Raw genomic sequence first — 21,701 nt, forward strand, 5'->3', positions numbered from 1 at the left:
GGAAACTGTCAGTATGTTATTACATTATCATGTCAGTATGTTATCATTATGATCATATAATGTCAGTATGTTATTACATTATCATGTCATTATGTGATCCTATCATGTCAGTATGTTATTACATTATCATGTCAGTATGTTATCATGTGATCCTATCATGTCAGTATGTTATTACATTATCATGCCAGTATGTTATCATGTGATCCTATCATGTCAGTATGTTATTACATTATCATGTCATTATGTTATCATGTGATCATATCATGTCAGTATGTCATTACATTATCATGTCACTATGTTATCATATCATGTCAGTATGTTATTACATTATCATGCCATTATGGGATCATATCATGTCAGTATGTCATTAAATTATCATGTCATAATGTTATCATGTGATCATATCATGTCAGTATGTTATTACATTATCATGTCACTATGTGATCATATCATGTCAGTATGTTATTACATTATCATGCCATTATGTGATCATATCATGTCAGTATGTCATTAAATTATCATGTCATTATGTTATCATGTGATCATATCATGTCAGTATGTTATTACATTATCATGTCACTATGTGATCATATCATGTCAGTATGTTATTACATTATCATGCCATTATGTGATCATATCATGTCAGTATGTCATTAAATTATCATGTCATTATGTTATCATGTGATCATATCATGTCAGTATGTTATTACATTATCATGTCATTATGTTATCATGTGATCATATCATGTCAGTATGTCATTAAATTATCATGTCATTATGTTATCATGTGATCATATCATGTCAGTATGTTATTACATTATCATGTCATTATGTTATCATGTGATCATATCATGTCAGTATGTCATTGCATTATCATGTCAATATGTTATCCTATCATTACATTATCATGTCTTCATATGTCACAATATCATGTAATTCCTTATGTTATCATGTGATCATATCATGTCACTATGTTATCATGTCACCATGTGTCACCATACCATGTCATTATATTTTCATGTGATTTTTATAAATAAAGTTGGTATGGTATGGTATGGTATATCATGTCAATATGTTGTCATGTCATCATATCATGTCACCAAATCATGTCATCATATCATGTCATTATCATGTTATCATACAATGTCATTATATTTTCATCTGATCATATCATGTCAATATGTTATCATGTCATCATATCATGTCATTATGTGAGCATATCATGTCAGTATGTCATTACATTATCATGTCAACATATGTCACCATATCACATCATTATGTTATGTGATCATATCATGTCAGTATGTAATCATGTCATTACCTTATCATGTCATTATGTCACCATACCATGTCATTATATTTTCATGTGATCATATCATGTCAATATGTTATCATGTCACCATATCATGTCATTATCATGTCATCATATCACGTCATTATGTTTTCATGTGATCATGTCATGTCAGTATGTAATCATGTCATCGTATCATGTCACCATATCATGTCATCATGTGATCATATCATGTCAATATTTCATTACATTATCCTGTCACCATATCACATCATTATGTTATCATGTGATCATATCACATCACCACATCATTGATGACATTGTCATGTCATCATGTTATTGTAAATCATATCATGTTATCATGCCATCATGTTATCATGTATAGACCGAATGAGAGGGCGCTGTGCTGAGTAGTCATGTGACAGCAGCGTGACTTCCTTCATTTGAGGATGAATGATGAAAATGGTCAAGGAGATAAAAAAAAAAAAAAAAAGTCAATATGAGTATTTTTACCCTGTGGGCAAATCAGTGCAAGATTATGGCTACACAACGTTTCACCACATCCTGCACACACACTCACACACACACGCACACACACACACACACACACACACACACACACACACACACACGTTTCTTGTTTGAAGATATTCTTTAGAAGTGAACGATGTTTGCACCTTCCTGCAGTCGTCTGACATTTAAAGGTGATGAGATTCTCATCTGCGTACCTTTGATATTGTCCTTCCCATTAAGGACTCACACCCAACATTCCACGCTGCTCCTCCTTGCAGGATGCAAGGGGCGTGGCCTACGGGCTATAAACTCTAGCCAGACTCACGGCGGCCTCCTCGCATCTTTTGCTGGAGACCCTGAGGAGAAGCTGCAGTCATGGCCGTCAATAAGTCCAGAGTGGCGGAGGGATTCATTGTGGCCGGAATTCTCACCGCCATCTCCGGAGTGATCCTCATCTTTGTGGGCCAGGCCGTGATGAAGGACCAGATCATCAAGGTACGTCGTTTGTGTTCAGGGAGGCGACAACTTCTTTCACTCAACAATCCAAAGCAACTTTGTTTTCCTGTCGACTGTAATAAAGTCTAAATATCACACCATCTGGCCCGCTTTTCGCCTCGGTTACCAAACATTATGCCAGAAAAAGAAAAAAAAATTGTGCATTTTCCTGCTCATCATCCTGGAAAAGGGAGGTTCCAAACAAAGATTAAAAATCATTTTGATTGAGAGCACCACTGCAAAATGACCCACTAGGGGCCAAAGAAAGTTGCGAGTGATAGCACTTTGATAAAGAAGGTGACAACCTATTGAATTCAATTCTCCGCTGCTCATGAACAATTTTCTAATAAAGGTAAAGGTGATGTTAAATGTTTATATATTTTGCATTGGTTTTTTTTGTTTGTTAAACTATAATTATTCCCTATTAAAATGTGTTTTGGGTTAAAAGTGTTGTTTGTTGGGGCGGTATAGCTCGGTTGGTAGAGTGGTATAGTATATATCTGTATCATGAATCAATTTTAGTGGACCCCGACTTAAACAAGTTGAAAAACTTATTCGGGTGTTACCATTTAGTGGTCAATTGTACGGAATATGTACTTCACTGTGCAACCTACTGATAAAAGTCTCAATCAATCAATAATGGCCGTGCCAGCAACTTGAGGGTTCCAGGTTCGATCCCCGCTTCCGCCATCCTAGTCACTGCCGTTGTGTCCTTGGGCAAGACACTTTACCCAGCTGCTCCCAGTGCCACCCACACTGGTTTAAATGGAACTTAGATATTAGGTTTCACTATGTAAAGTGCTTTGAGTCACTAGAAAAAAAGTGCTATATAAATATAATGCAGTTTTTGGAACTGATTAATTGAATTTATATAATTCCTTATTGGAAAAATTGCATGGGTTGAGGTAGCATCACTGTAGTTTAGAATAATTGACTGTATTGGAAGTGAACACTAACATGGTGTGTATTTCATTTGCTTAAAGTTGCTGTTAATTGATGTCATTGTGTAAACATGAGCTACATCTGGGAATAAGACTTATGTTGATTTCCTGAGCAGGTCCGATCAGTCTTTCAAATCTTTGCGCTAGTTCAGCTACTAAATAAAAAGCACACAGTATTATATGTGTATTATATATTTCTATGCATTTCATTCCTCATATATATGTATATTGCATTGTTTTATGTTTGTAGAACTGTTATTATTTCCTGTGAAGAATGTGTTTTGGGTTAAAAATGTTGGGTTTTTCTGATTAATTGGATTCATTTGATTCCTTATTGGAAAAACTGTAAATAATGATATATCTAAAAAAAAATAGATGAGCAGTTGACGATATTGAAAGTGTAAAAACACTAACATGTTATGTATTAATTTTTCATTCATTATGTTGATCTGTCTTTCAAGTCTTTGCTGTAGTGCTGCGCTACTAAATAAATATCACATTGCATTATATATGTTTATTCGTGTATTAAACCCTCGTTAAAGATGACCCTTAATCACACCGGGCGGGAAGACAACTACATTTCCCAGAATGCTCCGCGCGGAAGAGGCGCGGTTAGAATAGTATAAATAAGATGGCAATTGACGGGGGACAAACATCTTCTTCACGTCAGCTGGAATGTTTAAAATCCGGGGGAAAAACAGCGTTTCGTCACGGTACCGGTCCACACCCCACGGAGGTGTCCTTTGCCCCTGCTCCGGCCGGCTTTAGGCCGTGTAGTGTAGCCGCCACCAGCTAGCGAGCTAACAAGCTAACCAATAACAAAGTATGGCAGTGGAGCGAAATAAAGTGGCGCTGGGCTTCATGGTCGCAGGTGTCCTCGCTGTCTTCTTCGGGACCGTCATGGTGGTCGTGGGTCCACTCATCATCGACGACCAGATAGTCAAGGTGAGTTCGAGAGAGAGTTTATGCAAACTGGGTCACGGAGTACGTGGACCGGACACGCACACGCTGCGCGTAATAGGAGGTTAATTGTCGCCCAATCGAGCATCTCATCAAATGTACTTTCCCCGCTTTGGAAATGTCAAAACAAAACAAAAAAATAAACTCTTTACTTCTACAAAATGTTACCAATTTATCAGAACACACATTTGATTGTAAACAACACTAATGTGTGCGTTAAGGCGAGGGAATTCATACACAAAGCAAAGTGCTACACAGGAAATTACAAGAAGGCAAAATAGGTAAAATATAAGCATGAAAACAATCATAATTCACATTAAAAATTCTGAAAATAAAATCATTTAAAAAAAAAAATCATAATTCAAATTTAAAATCAATCAAATAGTGTAGATCAGGCGTTTCAAACTGGTTTTCATTGAGGGCCACATCGCAGTTATGGTTGCCCTCAGAGGCTTTTAACAGTGAATAATATACAGTATGAATATAAATGTGTATATATAAAACATGTGTATAATTGTCTTTTTAAAAAAAATATTTTTATTTTATTTTATGTACGCTGGTTAGAGTGTCCGCCCTGAGATTCAGATAGATTCAGATTCAGATAGGTCTTTATTGTCATTGCACAAGTACAACAAAACTTTGTTTTCAGCACAAACCCGTTAAGATTAGACAAAACAAACAATGTACAGGGATACAGAACAGGCTGGAACGTTTTAAGGCGCCCCGTAAAAAATGGGAAAAAGGTAGAACGCTGGGGAAAAAGATGAGTAAAAAAATACAATCTAGACTGGGCTCCTAAGAGGGCCCAGTCTGGGGTGGGGAAAAAACCTCCATGCAATGCACACATAGACATGTTACATTTAGATCGGTAGGTTGTGAGTTCAAACCCCGGCCGAGTCATACCAAAGACTGAAAAAATGGGAGCCATTACCTCCCTGCTTGGCACTCAGCATCAAGGGTTGGAATTGGGGGTTAAATCACCAAAAATGAATCCCGGGCGCGGCACCGCTGCTGCCCACTGCTCCCCTCATCTCCCAGGGGGTGCACAAGGGGATGGGTCAAATGCAGAGGACGCCTAGTGTGTGTGTGCCAATCATTGATACTTTAACTTAACTTAAATCATAACACCCAAAGAACAGTTTTGTGTTCTTTGAATCTCAAGTCCATCCACACTTTTCCTACTACTGAAAACAATCATACATTTCGTTTTACTGGTATCCAATCTATTAATATCAAACCATCTTTTAAATTTGTTGAATTCATTTTCAACCACCTCTAACACATCCTTTATATTTTGTCCTGAATTTGTCCTCCGCAAATAAAATACACTTAAACCGTTTGGAAACGACGGTGATATCATCGACAGACATGAGAAACAGTATTGGTCCAAGGACTGATCCTTGTGGTACTCCACAACTCATATTATGTAAGGCAGACTTCCAGTTGTTAACTTCCTCAAACTGTTTTCTGTCATTCAGGTAACTTTGGCCACTCCTTCTTATTCCATATTTGTACAGTTTGTCCACTAATATAAATCACCAAAAATTATTCCTGGGCGTGGCACCGCTGCTGCTCACTGCTCCCCTCACCTCCCAGGGGGTCAACTGCAGAGGACAACTTTCACCACACCTGGTACTTTAACTTTAACCGTGCAAAACCAAATCTTTAGATTGTACTGTTAAAAACTGGCAGCTCAGTCGCCACAATTTTACCTTAATATTTGCTTCTTTTTTTTGTTACAGCATATAAAATAAAACAATACATGGAATTAAGCTGTCGACTTGTCCAGGGTGCACCCCGCCTACCGCCCGAATGCAGCTGAGATAGGCTCCAGCACCCACCGCGACCCCAAAAGGGACAAGCGGTAGAAGATGGATAAATTAAATGGAGTGGGTTAGTGCGTGTGCCTCACAATACGAAGGTCCTGGGTTCGATCTTGGGCTCGGGATCTTTCTGTGTGGAGTTTGCATGTTCTCCCCGTGACTGCGTGGGTTCCCTCCGGGTACTCCGGCTTCCTCCCACCTCCAAAGACATGCACCTGGGGATAGGTTGATTGGCAACACTAAAATTGACCCTAGAGTGTGAGTGGGAATGTTGTCTGTCTATCTGTGTTGGCCCTGCGATGAGGTGGCGACTTGTCCAGGGTGTACCCCGCCTTCCGCCCGAATGCAGCTGAGATAGGCTCCAGCGACCCCAAACGGGACAAGCGGTAAAAAATGGATGGATGGAATGGGGAAAAAACGGTACCACTTTTTTTTTTTACATCATGCAAGTTTTTTATACTGTAAAATCTACGGTTGTTGTGTTTTATAGTGCATTATTTCTCTATATTGAAAGTGGATTTTACTGTAAAAAAAATGTTACTGTAACATTTTTACATGAACAGTTTCTTGGAGTACTTGCTTTGAAATCAACATTCAAGCAGATATAAGTATTTATTTTTATTTGAACAATAACAGTGTTTCCCATAAACTGCCGAGATACCTGTGGCGGTGGGGGCGTGGCTATGGGCGTGGTCACCATGACATCATCGAGTAATTTGCATAATTTACTACAATGATATGATTTTCTCTAAAAAGGCTCAAAAAATGTATACTTACTAATTAATAATACCAGTTTTGTTTTAAACGTCCATCCATCCATTTTACAATATAATTACAAGACTTTATGTACATATTTATATACAGATTTGAACAATAACTTATTCACTGAAATATATTTATTAATTGTGGTTCTTACAAAAAATATATATTATAAAATATAAAAGCTAAAATGTCTCTTAAAGCTCTGCCCCTTTAATTAGTGCATACTAAATAATTTAACTTTAGCCTACTACTACAACCATATTATTTACCAGCAACATAAAGTGAAACAGAGGCAGAGGTGTCCTGCCACAGTCAGTTACAAATAAACAGAAAACAGTAGTGGTCAAATACAAATAAGGCAACAAGAGAAGTATACTACACTTCTCTTTTGTAAAGTAAATCTGAACAGCCTATATGGGCATCTACATCAACTATATGATTTGCCTGAGAAGCTGGACAGGACAAAAAAAAAATTAAATTTTTATTTTTTATTTTTATTTTTTTATTTGTGGCGGGCATAATTCTTTCGTGGCGGTCCGCCACAAATAAATGAATGTGTGGGAAACACTGAATAACATTGTTTTCAAATGTATGATGATATAATATTTAGTTTTATTATTAGACATGATTAAAGTGTAAATATATGTAATTGTATGCAGTACATTTATTTTTGTAATACATTTATTAAGAAAAGGTACTTTATTTACACATATTTCCGCGCTTTCGGGGGCCACACAAATTGATGTGGCGGGCCAGATCTGGCCCCTGGGCCTTGAGTTTGACACATGTGGTGTGGATAAAATACTTATATGCACAATTAAATAAAAGTGTTTTCAGCCTGGATTTAACAATGGCTATTTACAGATTTTAGGAGCATAAGGCTGAAACACTGTCTCACCAAGTTTTTATGTAATGATTGTTCTCGTTAGTTCATTGTATATAACACAACCACATCCCATATAAAAATACACACCATAAGGTGGCAAGAAATACTTAAATAATGAATAAAGCAAAATATGTTCTGGACCGAAAATCCCTCCATATTCTCCACTGCACACTAGTGTTACCATACCTGAGTTATTGTGTAGAAATATGTCTACAAAAGTACGCTGAATTAGGGATGTGAAGTGAAGTGAAGTGAATTATATTTATATAGCGCTTTTCTCTAGTGACTCAAAGCGCTTTACATAGTGAAAACCCAATATCTAAGTTACATTTAAACCAGTGTGGGTGGCACTGGGAGCAGGTGGGTAAAGTGTCTTGCCCAAGGACACAACGGCAGTGACTAGGATGGCGGAAGCGGGGATCGAACCTGCAACCCTCAGGTTGATGGCACGGCCACTCTACCAACCGAGCTATACCGGATGATGTTTGATAAGAATTTATCGAGTTTGAGCCTATTATCGAATCCTCTTATCGAACCGATTCCTTATCGATTCTCTTATCGAGTCCAGAAAGGTTGTTGTATATGGAAAAAAACACACAATATTTGGTTTAACAAAAGCTCACTTTTATTATATAAGAAAAAAATAAAATCTAATAAATAAATAAATATTGACTGTTACCCCCCTAAAAAAAAAAAAAAAAAAAAAAAAAAATATTGACTGTTGTTACCCAAAGTATATTAAGTGGGATTTTTCAGAAAAACAAATATATACAGTAACACAAAAACAACCTGTCTCTGTGATCACTATAGGTGTATAAATAATAATATAGTGTTAAATAAAATCAGTTCCTTGGGCACAAAACTGAAAATAATACAGCTCTCCAAAAAGTGCACTTCTGCTGCTATTTGACATAACTGTTTGTTATGATGCTCTGACATTTTTGCACTTTATTTCTTTATTGAAAGAAAATTCTATGAAGAGAAAAGTTGTTTGCAAATGTGGTTACAATGCTAAAAAATGAAAAGTTAAAGCTAAAAAAAGAAATACACTTTATTGAGTTAACATTATTTCTTTATAGGGGGAAAGATGTGATGTTATGAGCTAGGGAATATAACAACTACACTACCCAGCATGCAACGGGAGTGACGAGCATGCGCGGTAGCCCCGAAAAGTGTTGTTGGATGTCGTCCCCTGTGAAAGTAATTGTCAAGAACTCAGCCAACACGCCTCGTCTGCATTATTTATAATTAGACAGACAACACATATACAGTGTGATTTTGTTTTGTTTACAAGGAAAGAAAAACAAAAGTTAAAAAAGGGAGATGTCATATATATGTATGTGCTGCGGTTGCATTAAGAACGTTGCGACAGCTGCCGTAAAGGAGGTGCGTTGCTAGCCTGGTTGCTATGTTTCCGGTTGGTCGTAAAAGTGTTCGTCATGTGTTTGTACCCTGCTCAAATCTCTCAGTAAAGTTGTTCATTGGATTATACCTTTTGTTTTGAACTTTATTATTCCATTGTTTTTCCTGCTTTCCCTATCTGCGCCTAATGACTGAGCTACGTGACGTAAATTCTTGTAATGTCTCAAGGGGCATTTCTGGTCGGGATGGGATTCGTTCCGAGGGATACGAATAAAGAACCAACTCTTTTTCTTTACTATAGTGGTCTCGATAACGGGTACCGGTTCTCAAAAAGGGATTCGAGTCCGAGGACTCGGTTCTTTTCTTATCGAACAACCGGGAAAACCGGTTTCGAGTATCATCCCTACGCTGAATACACTAAACGTGTTACAAAACAGGTCGGTTGAGATAATATATAATGTTGGTTGTAAAGTACATTAAACCCCTTTTTTATTGAATCAACAATTTTGAAATTCAATGATTTGGTGCATTTGCAAACAGCTAAAATGATGCGCCAAGAAAACTCGAGAATGTACAACAATTCTTCCCAACAAAAGAGCAGAAATATACTGTAACAGTAGGGAATAATGGAACTTAAAATATTCGGATGCATGTACAACATTTAAAGCGTTTAGTGTATGTGCAGTATTAAATTATTGAATGGACTGAGTAAAGAAGTCAAACAATGTAGTAAATATGATCCAGTTGATAAAAGTGTTCAAAATGTTTACAAAGTACAAGGAACAACAATCTTGATAATTATTTTGAACCTAATAATAAAAAAAATGTATTCATCAAGTTATGTGAATCACAACTTTTGAACAACAATTTAGTCATGAGAACTTAATTGATTATTTATTGTTTCAGTTGTACATTGAGTACAGGAAGTGAACAAACAAACATGTTACTAATCCCTATAAAACGGAAAAGGGGTAAGAATAAGTCATATTCTCCTTTTTAGTAGTATAACAAACTGTATTATTGTCAGGTTCAAACACTGATGACATCTATTAAACCGACAAGAAGCAAGGAATCATGTAGAGACTGAGTTCAATTTAGCTCAATGAGGAGAGACGTATTGGGCTGTACACTTAGTTACAGTTCCAACCTACGCTCTAAGGTCCAGTCCCATGTGCTCCTCTATTTATTTGGGAGGTCCTTGGTTACATCACTGAGGCTGCTTCTGAAGGAAGGGGGGTAAATTCAGCAGCCCCAGTTAGACACAATATATGATTATTCAGAAATGCAAATGTGCTGACACTCGTGATATCGCCCTGTCTCTGCTTTGTCTGGGTCACGGTACTCGATGTTCGGTCTTGGCAGTCAGCAGGCCGGGTCTGGACACAAACACTGATACGAGACGACTCGCAATCCAAGATGGCAAGTTGTCCCTTTGCACAGATCGAAAAGTACAACTTCAGCACAATTGATAATAACTATAACAACGGCCTTTAAGCATAAGAGTTGTGTGATCATTTGTACATAATTATTCTAACAATTATTAATAATCACTGTAAATATTTTGACATTACTGTTTTAAATTTAAATCGTCAAAAACCCGTGATTGATAGCCGTACTTTGATAAACTCACGGACGGAGAAGCAGTAACTCCCTAGCTCAAATTAAAAATGAGTACAAGAAACATTAACATCTTTCCCCACTAAGAAACGACATACCCCAATCTAAGCTTATCTAAACCCATTACTGTGTGAGCAACTAAGCTACTCAATTATGCACATTGACCCTACGAGACGTGCTGTCTTGGAACAGAGTGATCAATATCGCTACTCGGAGGAATATGACACAGAAGTGTCCAAGGACCGCTGAACTCAGTAGGACACGCCAACACCCGCCAGAACACTGTTAATAGTGAAGCAGAAGAAACCCAAAACATGCAAAACAATGGGCTTTCTAACAGTGAGTCAATTTTTTTTAGTCATTTAAAAATAATCCAAAGATTTCAATGTGTGTACTTTTTAAGCACATTCAACAATACCGCAATAATAATGATAACCTTGTCACTGAAGCTATCACAACTATTAATGAACACATGTGGAGATTTTTACGGTAAAAAAGTGGTAGCTCAGTCGCCAGAATTTTATCGTAAATAAAAACAAAACTGTAGTATCCTTTTTCCATTTGTGGTAATACACTGTAAAATACTGCATATTTTACAGTACAAATAATGGTAGCGGTTTTCCCATTTTTAATTGTATACTGTAAAAAAAAAAACATGTAAAATTGACAGATCTTTTGTTTAGTGTACGTAAAATATATACAGTACAGGTCAAAAGTTTGGACACACCTCATTCAATGCGTTTTCTTTATTTTTATCAAATCAAATCAACTTTATTTATAAAGCACAATTAGAATTTACCACAGGGGTAGCCAAAGTGCTGTACAATGGGCAGGTTAAAAGATAATACGAGAACCGAGCAAACACAACACAAACAGAACACGATAAAAAATAAATAAATAAAACATAAAAACAGGTTCACAGCAGGTGTATTATGGGGCGCCATTGCAGGATGGATATCACTCAGTGTTAAAAGCCATGGAATAAAAGTATGTTTTTAAGAGAGATTTAAAAACAGGAAGAGAGGAGGCTTGTCCAACACTAAGAGGTAGGTCGTTCCAGAGCTTGGGAGCAGCAGCGGCGAAAGCTCTGTCACCTCTAAGCTTCAGCCTTGTGTCCGGGACCGTCAGTAGCAGCTGATCGGCTGATCTTAGGGATCGGGTGGGGCAGTAAGGCTGAAGGAGGTCGGAGAGATATGTTGGCGCGAGGTTGTTTAGACATTTAAAAACAAATAAAAGGAGTTTAAAATTGATTCGGTAACGCACAGGGAGCCAGTGAAGGGACGCTAATATAGGGGTGATGTGCTCACGTCTGCGGGTCTGTGTTAGCAGACGAGCAGCAGAGTTCTGCACAAGCTGCAGGCGGGCGAGGGAGGCCTGGCTAATGCCTACATACAGGGCATTGCAGTAGTCAAGACGAGTCGAGATAAAGGCGTGGATTAATTTCTCGAGATCATGTCCTGATAGAAACAGTTTCACTTGCGCTATTTGGCGTAATTGATAAAAGCTTATTTGAATGACGCTGCTGATTTGTTTTTCGAATTTAAAATCTGAGTCGAACTTTACCCCCAGGTTTGTGACACAGTCACTGAGATACGGGGTCAGAGTGCCGAGGTCAACGTTGGGGGAGGGAGAGCGACTTGGACCGAACAACATAACTTCTGTTTTGTCTCATTTAGGCTCAGGAAGTTAGCTGAAAGCCAGGCTTTGATGTCGTGCAGGCAGTCAATAAGACGTTGAGCCGTGTTATTTTGTGCCATGGGAAAATAAATCTGGCAATCATCGGCATAAAAATGAAATGCAATATCGTACTTCCTAAAAATAGAACCAAGGGGGAGAATGTAAAGCGCAAATAAGATTGGGGCAAGGATTGAGCCCTGGGGAACCCCATGTGGTAAAGGAGCTTTACACAAAAACTTCTGTCTGTTAGGTACGACCGGAACCAGTTGAGGGCGGTGCCCTTAATGCCCACACAGTTCTCAAGACGAGTGATTAAGGGGGCGTGGTCGACGGTGTCGAACGCAGCAGACAGATCTAAAAGCACCAGGACAACATATTTACCAGAATCAGTTGACAGGAGGATATCGTTAAAAACTTTTAAAAGTGCTGACCCTGTGCTGTGGAGGGCTTTAAAACCGGACTGGAACAGCTCAGTAATACCATTATCCTCTAAGAAGGGCAACAACTGACTGTAGACAACCTTCTCTAATATTTTGGAAATGTATGGAAGATTAGAGATAGGTCTAAGGTTAGAGAGGAGAGAGTGGTCGAGGCTTGGTTTTTTAAGTAGAGGTCGTACCACTGCATGTTTAAACTCTACTGGTAACTATTCCAGAAGAGAGGCTACTATTGATAATGATAATGTTTATGACTATTTACATTGTAGATTGTCACATCAAAACTATGAATGAACACATGTGGAGTTATGTACTTAACAAAAAAAGATGAAATAACTGAAAACATGTTTTTATATTCTAGTTACTTCAAAATAGCCACCCTTTGCTCTGACTACTGCTTTGCACACTCTTGGCATTCTCTCGATGAGCTTCAAGAGGTAGTCACCTGAAAGGGTTTTCACTTCACAGGTGTGCTTGAAGCTCATCGAGAGAATGCCAAGAGTGTGCAAAGCAGTAATCAAAGCAGCAGTGGCTATTTTGAAAAAACTACAATACGAAACATGTTTTCAGTTACTTCACCTTTTTTTGTTAAGTACATAACTCCACATGTGTTCATTCATAGTTTTGATGCCTTCAGTGACAATCTACAATGTAAATAGTCATGAAAATAAAGAAAACGCATTGAATGATGAGAAGGTGTGTCCAAACTTTTGGCCTGTACTGTATATATTTCGAAACACTTGTAGCAAACATATGTTTAATACAAATAATATTAAGATAATACTATAATAACATATCGACAAACCTTTAACAGAGTGATCAAACTCATGCATTCTTCGACTCTGCTCCCCTGGACTGGAGTGTGAGCTGCTTTTTCTCGTTGTACTTTCATAAAACCTTGCACTCTTTCGCCCTTTTTAATTACCCCTTGAGGAACTCTAAAGAAAAGTTGATCCTTTTCGCGATTTGAACGATTCATACAGCCGAAAACAACGCAAGCATTGGGCTTTTTTTTCTTTGAGAAAGTCTAAATGGCACCTCGTACCCATTGAGAACAGAGCTAGCTTGACCTAACCTGACTCTCGACAGATCCTTGTAGTTCGCTGAACTCCACACAAGGATCTGGGACTTCTCAATAGGGGATGTATTTCAGAAGGCGGGGCCTTGTAAAAAAAATAATTGTAAGTGATTGGATAAAGCACTTGTCCGTTATCTTGAATGACGTGCTACTTCAACCACTCACATCCAAATCAACTCGTGACGCTGATGAGAGCGACGCTGGGAAATCCAAAACAGAACAGGCGACATATTGGATAACGACAGAGCAAAAAGTTCTCTGTCCATCTTTTAAAGAATTAACATTCGATAGATTCGACAAAACAGTTGCAGTAGCAGAATCAATGCCATTGTTGTTTGAATCAAACAGTCGCTTCGGTGCTACGTCACATCTATGAAATCCTGCCCGGCGATCCTGATTGGTTCATTATTTTTTGCTCTCTTGAAGGAGTTTGCAATGCACTCGAGCCCAGATCCTTGTGTGGAGCTCAGCGAACTACAAGGATCTGGTGAGAGTCAGGTTAAGCTTGACCACCATGTATATCTAATGAGCAGTAAAATCCAAGCACAGACGTTACCATATTTTTTTTTACCATTGTATTAAGAAGATCAATAATTTTTAATTATCTTAAATAAGTAAAAAATCCCCCCCAAAAATTAAACTGACTCTGAATCTCTGTTAGCAAAAATTGCACTTCAATAAATATTGACCATCTTGAACTGTAAGTTTGGATGTTTATTGTTTTTTTTGCCATTTTTTTTGTAACGGATTGGCATTCCTGCTCGTTCGCCCGTGCTAATAGGCACATGTTGCTCTTTTGTTTTGAAGCCACAATATTCCCACTTTTTTTTTGAATATTTATTACCTTGCTGAGCTTCTCACGAGCGAGTCGAAACTTGCGACTGCGAGGTGAGGTGAGGTGAGGCTCTGTCGCTGATGTAAGCTGGCAGTCCCGCCTATACTAACAGTGCCAAAGATTGTACATAACTGACAAGAGGACCCACTCCCTTCAGTTAATTCTGCTAGTTCAGCAGCTGAGAGTGACGCACAGTGGGGGCCTGTTCGAAAGAGAAGAAGAAAACAAACATTGCAATTTACTGATACCGGTGTTGTGCCAAAAAAATTACTCACTGCCAAAAATGTGTTGTTCACACGGGAGCGTGCACCACATATTAAAGCCGCACTGCTAGTTCTTCTTCTGTAATAAAATTCACAGTAATAATTTATTTCTCTGAATCGCTTTTGGGCAGGCATCCTGTCTACATTTTGTCGTTTGTGATTTCAGCTTTGTAAAGGTCACTTTAACATCTTTTATGATGATATATATATATATACAGAACATAAAAATAAACGCAATACTTTTGTTTTTGCACCCATTTTTCACGAGTTGAACTCAAAGATGTAAAACTTTTACTATATACACCTATTTATCTCAAATATTGTTCACATATCTTTGTTGAATGTGTTTTTCAGCTTATTGTGTTGTTGTTGCATCCAGAAGAACTCCCAAAGTGAAAGTATGACACTTAACTTTTATTACAAATCTTGTGCTAACAGGTTCAATTCCGACACATTCTTTTTCTCTTTCAGGCACGGTATATTTACAAGCGTTTGGATTGTCTGAACGTGACCATAGAGACAAACACCGGGAAGTCGTTAACTTAAATAGTTATTTAACAGTTTTATTTAAAATTACATGTTGGATCGCTGTTGTCCTGAACGGCCCAATATTGTTGCAAATAATAATGTTGACTGCCGCGACTCTTCCAGAAGTTGCACAGTCCATTTTCCCAAAGGTTTACAAGTAAAACGTCCTTTAGAAGTAGCCTGATTAGAGCTGTTCGATAATATCGGACTGCCGATATTATCGGCCGATAAATGCTTTAAAATGTAATATCGGAAATTATCGGTATCTGTTTCAAAAAGTAACATTTATGACTTTTTAAAACGCCACTGTGTACACGGACGTGGGGAGAAGTACAGAGTGTCAATAAACCTTAAAGGCACTGCCTTTGCGTGCCGGCCCAATCACATAATATCTACGGCTTTTCACACACACAAGTGAATGCAAGCATACTTGGTCAACAGCCATACAGGTCACACTGAGGGTGGCCGTATAAACAACTTTAACACTGTTACAAATATGCGCCACACTGTGAACCCACACCAAACTAGAATGGCAAACACATTTCGGGAGAACATCCGCACCGTAACACAACATAAACACAACAGAACAAATACCCAGAACCCCTTGCAGCACTAACTCTTCCGGGACGCCAAAAAATAGCATTTTTTTCCATAACTTGAGTTGATTTATTTTGGAAAACCTTGTTACATTGTTTAATGCATCCAGCGGGGAATCACAACAAAATTAGGCATAATAATGTGTTAATTCCACGACTGTATACTGTTTATCGGTTGATATCGGAATCTGTAATTAAGAGTTAGACAATATCGGAATATCGGATATCGGCAAAAAAGCCATTATCGGACATCTCTAAACCTGATTATTGTGAATGATTAGTTCCAGTGTAGACAAAGTTGTCGATATTGTGGTTCCGTGGTCTTCACAGGAAGCAAATACACAGTATCTAGTCTGCAGTTGCTCCTTCTGGAGACACTGCCCCTTAGTGTTTTAGAAGAGATTTACAAATTTGGCGCCACCCTCCACGGAATAACTACAAATCAAACAAGATGCCGTCTGGATTGACGCAAGATTATATTCCAGCCTTAAGTGTGTGCGTGCTGACACACTCAACATGCTCCTTCGCTCTGTAGCATGGTAGCATGCGGATGAAAAAAAAGTACTGGTATTTTATAGGGGTGTAACGGTACACAAAAATTTCGGTTTGGTACGTACCTCAGTTTAGAGGTCACGGTTCGGTTCATTTTCGGTACAGTAAGAAAACAACAAAATATAAATGTTTTGGTTATTTATTTACCAAATTTGTAAACAATGGCTTTATCCTTTTAACATTGGGAACAGCACTGACTACATGCGCTCTGAATACACACTGCTGATTGGCTGTTACCGCTCTGTTTGTAACCAATCAGATGGTTGTGTGGGTGGGACAATGCTGGGTGCTGTGTAGAGTACTGACAGAAACAGAGGCAGAATGAAGCGGAGGCGTCTGCTTAATATGTTCGTGTGGAAACTCGTTCGGTACACCTCCGAACCAAACCGAAACCCCCGTACCAAAACTGTTCCATACAAATACACGTACCGTTACACCCCTAGTATTTTATAAGGCCGTATAATATCGTTTTCAACTAATTAGTAGCACGGTACTTTATTATTACCGGTATACCGTACAACCCTACTGTGCGATGTCTGCTGTCGTTAGGATGCCGACTGATAGAATGGTGCTATAGTCCTGTTTCGATGAAGAATGACTCATAATCCTCGCGGCGAAAAAAAGGGGAGGAACCAAGCTCAGACCAAGGTCTTTTCGCTAGGGATGTCCGATAATATCGGCCTGCCGAAATTATCGGCCGATAAATGCGTTAAAATGTAATATCGGAAATTATCTGTATCGTTTTTTTTATTATCTGTATCGGTTTTTATTTTTTTATTTTTTATTTTTTATTTTTTTATTAAATCAACATAAAAAAACACAAGATACACTTACAATTAGTGCACCAACCCAAAAAACCTCCCTCCTCCCATTTCTTTCTGTTATCAATATTCTGGTTCCTACATTATATATCAATATGTATCAATACAGTCTGCAAGGGATACAGTCCGTAAGCACACATGATTGTGCGTGCTGCTGGTCCACTAATAGTACTAACCTTTAACAGTTAATTTTACTCATTTTCATTAATTACTAGTTTCTATGTAACTGTTTTTATATTATTTTACTTTCTTTTTTATTCAAGAAAATGTTTTTAATTTAGTTATCTTATTTTATTATTTTTTTTAAAAAGTACCTTATCTTCACCATACATGGTTGTCCAAATTAGGTATAATAATGTGTTAATTCCACGACTGCATATATCGGTTGATATCGGTATCGGTAATTAAAGAGTTGGACAATATCGGAATATCGGATATCGGCAAAAAGCCATTATCGGACATCCCTACTTTTCGCATCGTTCTCACCATTTCCGGGTCTAAATTGGATGCCAAAGTTTACCAGTTTGTCGGAATACATCCTCGTCCTTCTACTATCTAGGTGAGAGGCAGGATTTATGATCTTCTAAAATTTGGCTGACTGCAGCCTTAGTCCTCACTGAGAGATCGGACCATCTCCTTCATTTTAGGGCACTCATGTTCCAGTTTTGCACACATTTCCAATAATTTGATAAATGTGTGAATTATTTTCACTGTTTCTTATTAGAAAAAAACTGCATTAATATACATAATGTAAAGATGCATCAATAATTGATTTTTAATCGAATCATAGGTTCTGAATCTTGAGGTGCCCGAAGATCCCTCACTTCTCTTTTCTAAAGTACATCTGTACTGAAGATATGGGCATCTACATCACCAATATGATTTGCCTGAGTGGCTGCACAGGACATATTTTAAAAAAAATTATATATATATTTTTTAATACATTTTATAAAATCTATTAATCGCAAATCACTCAAACTTTTTTTTTTTTTGACACAAAATACACAACAGCAGATACCAATAGGTAAGATAAGGTGTTTTTGCATAATGAGGCTTTAAGTATGAACAGTTTCATAAACTCGATCTCATTTAGTACATTGTTTGACTTCTTTGCTTAATCCAAATCCATTTCATTATTTAATTCCACATACTGATATACTAATTGTATTAAGTTTTGTACGTGCATACAAAGGCTCAGAAAAGATGTCAATATTAAAATATGAATTGAAATCACTTTTCGGCAGGCACTATGTTGTAGTTTTGAGATTTATTAAACAAAACAAATAAAAAAGACATATCTATGTTTTAGACTTAGACTTAGACTTCCTTTTTATTGTCATTCAAATTTGAACTTTACAGTTCAGATAAGAACGAAATTTCGTTGCATTAAGTCATGGTAGTGCAGGATAAAAAATCAATAAGGTGGAAGGTATAAATAAATAGATTACTGTACAGATAAATATATTGCACTTTAGGTTTTAACATGTTAACAGTACGTATAGTGCTATGATATAGGTTAGGGGTGTCAAACTCATTTTTAGCTCGGGGGCCGCATGGAGGAAAATCCATGACTATTAAAATCATGGCATTACAACTAAAAAATAAAGACTACTTCAGATTGTTTTCTTTGTCTTACTTTGGCCAAAAATAGAACAAACACATTCTGAAAATACTACAATAAAAATGAAGGAAATAAGCAAGTGAATGAATGTTTATAACTGAATAGATTTACAAATGCATGAACATTTTTCTTCTGTATTATTTTTTAAAATGAATTAACGTTTATGCCAACCTTTTTCCAAAACACAATATAGAATGTGAGATACAACAGGATAATGCATGCAATTATAATTTGTTTTCAAAACTGTTACAAAAAAGTGGGACTCCAAAAATGTACTCTGGGACCCCATTTTTTTTTACTTAATGGGGTCCCTGGGACCCCATTTTGAAAATTCCTAGCACCAACACGGATGGATTATTGGTGCGTGCAAAACAGCAGCAGGAGGCTGTGGCCTGCGGGCCGGTTCTAATACTAATCAAATATCATCCTGGGGGTCATAGATAATTCATTCGTGTGTCGGATCTGGCCCGCGGGCCTTGACTTTGACACATAGGATATAGGTGATCCAACACTTAAAGTGCATTTAAATGAATGCAGTGTAGCAGGGCCACCAGAATTATACATTTCACACTTAATAAATATTACGTGCATAAAAGACAAACAGTTAATATTGTATGTGCTGTAGCTTCAAGCTTCTAAGTAGGAAAGCACAACATCAGATCAATAACAGTCTGTTACAATCTCATGAATACCATAGAAATGGCCAACTGTCATTTTCCGGACACGAAAACCCAGGCGTATCATAACCAAAATCAAATGTATGTGTTGATGTCCTAGTTCATTGTTTATAACACAAATGTACACTTTTCAATGTTCTTCTAGTCAGACAATATTTTAGGTCCAATAGATGGAAAGTATGTGAACAAGGAGACATAATGAACCTAAATGAGCAACACACAAAAGTGTGTGTCTAGGGGTCATGGTGTGGCGTGTACTAACATGCGCACTACCTGTCTCTTGTCTCAAGAACACGGTGATCGACCCCAAGAACAAAATGACCTACACCATGTGGAAGGACGTCCCTGTCCCCTTCTACATGTCCGTGTACTTCTTCAACATCCTGAACCCCAAAGAGGTCCTGAATGGCGAGAAGCCGATGGTGGAGCAGCGAGGACCCTACGTGTACAGGTGAGACGCTGACACACTTTTTTTTTTCAACGATGTCATCGTCACAAGCTAAGTGTCTTGTCAGGAAGCGCATTCAGAAGGAGAACGTCACGTTCCACGCCAACAACACGGTGTCTTACCGCGAATACCGGAGCTACTACTTCGAACCCGACATGTCGTCTGGGAACGAGTCCGACGTGGTCACCATCCCCAACATGCTGGTCCTGGTAAGTCGGCTGGGGGTCGGGGGGCGTCTTGGCGCGTTGTGATTGACTTGTGTTGTCCAACAGGGGGCGGCGGTCATGATGGAGAACCTTCCCTTTGCCGTGCGCCTGATGATCAGCGCCACCTTCAAGACTTTCAAGGAGGGACCCTTCCTCACCAAGACCGTGGGCGAGCTCATGTGGGGCTACGACAGCGGCCTCGTAGACTTCCTCAACAAATACCTGCCGGGAATGCTGCCCAGCTCCGGTAAATTTGGACTCTTTGCCGAGGTGAGCATCCTGGGACGTCTGTGTTTTGTCTTGATTAGTTTATTCAGACATGTCATTTTTCCGTCTATAGTCGGAAATCCGTCTTTTTTATCTCTGTAAAAATATAAAAAAATATTTTCCGTTTTTTCCGACCTACAATGTGTGTTAAAATCTTGATCCGTCTCTTTGCCATACCTGCCAACAACTACAGATTTCCCGTAATGAGTACGGTTTTTGAAAATCCAGTGGTAAAAAGTACGGTTTTCCATTAAAAATGATTAACTTAAAAATCGAAGCTGTGTACATTTCCCAGTAGCTTGACAGTAGTCTCGCTACTTTTTAAACAAGTAGCGATTCCCGTAGTTTAGCTGTTTTTAGACCCATGTAGCGGTTAGCTAAGCTACATGCTACAAAAGAAGAGAAAGAGAGAAATTGACTAGTGCAACTCCACGGGCAGGGGACAACATATACGGGAAACATCAATGATGATTGGTTGGTTTACGTATAAGAAAATCCATGATTGGTTGGTTTACTATGATGAGTCACGATTGGTTAAGGTTAGGGCAAAACATTAGGGACAGGCCAATCAGAGGCAAGATAGGGCGGGTCATGGAACCAGGAAGTGAAATCACAACAGACATCCCAAATGACGAGGAGAGAGTCGGAGAAGAGAAGAGGGAATATTCAAGCGGGTGATTTATATATTAAAATACTCGTGGAAGATGGCAGAGGGATTCTCTTCCTTAGATGTTTCTTTTAGCGATGTAGACCACGTCCAGGAAACCCACAATGTGTCTACTTGGCCACATTTGGACAAATGTATGCGTCTGGATAAAACATTCTTTTGACTTGTTTACCATGTAAGCACAAATCAAAACTGTTCTCGACATGGAAGGGGTGGAATACACATTTAAGAACACACATGATTGTGGCGGACACGTTTGCTACAGTACATATAGCCTGTCTAAATGTTACATTTCATTTTCATTGCTGTTTTACAACAAGACAGTAGCTGACATTTTGTTCATTATTTCTACTCTTTATATTTTGACATTGAATAGTT

General features: G+C 38.2%; 1 protein-coding gene across 4 annotated transcripts in view; it reads left to right on the forward strand.

The window, feature by feature from the left end:
• The first annotated feature begins 2,136 nt into the window (after positions 1-2,136).
• Positions 2,137-21,701, forward strand: part of LOC133650010 (scavenger receptor class B member 1-like) — a 31,355-nt gene continuing 11,790 nt past the window's right edge. For 2 of the 4 annotated variants that reach the window (XM_062046751.1, XM_062046752.1), the window contains exons 1-4: positions 3,834-4,185; positions 20,026-20,186; positions 20,251-20,392; positions 20,456-20,659. In XM_062046751.1, the coding sequence (XP_061902735.1) occupies positions 4,066-4,185; positions 20,026-20,186; positions 20,251-20,392; positions 20,456-20,659 (627 nt within the window). In that variant the 5' untranslated portion in view covers positions 3,834-4,065. Of the gene's footprint in view, positions 2,300-3,832; positions 4,186-20,025; positions 20,187-20,250; positions 20,393-20,455; positions 20,660-21,701 lie in introns of those variants that run through there. The other 2 variants (XM_062046750.1, XM_062046749.1) reach the window with 2 other exon arrangements.

The sequence above is a fragment of the Entelurus aequoreus genome, linkage group LG05, assembly GCF_033978785.1.
Source record: "Entelurus aequoreus isolate RoL-2023_Sb linkage group LG05, RoL_Eaeq_v1.1, whole genome shotgun sequence".
NCBI classification, from domain to species: domain Eukaryota; kingdom Metazoa; phylum Chordata; class Actinopteri; order Syngnathiformes; family Syngnathidae; genus Entelurus; species Entelurus aequoreus.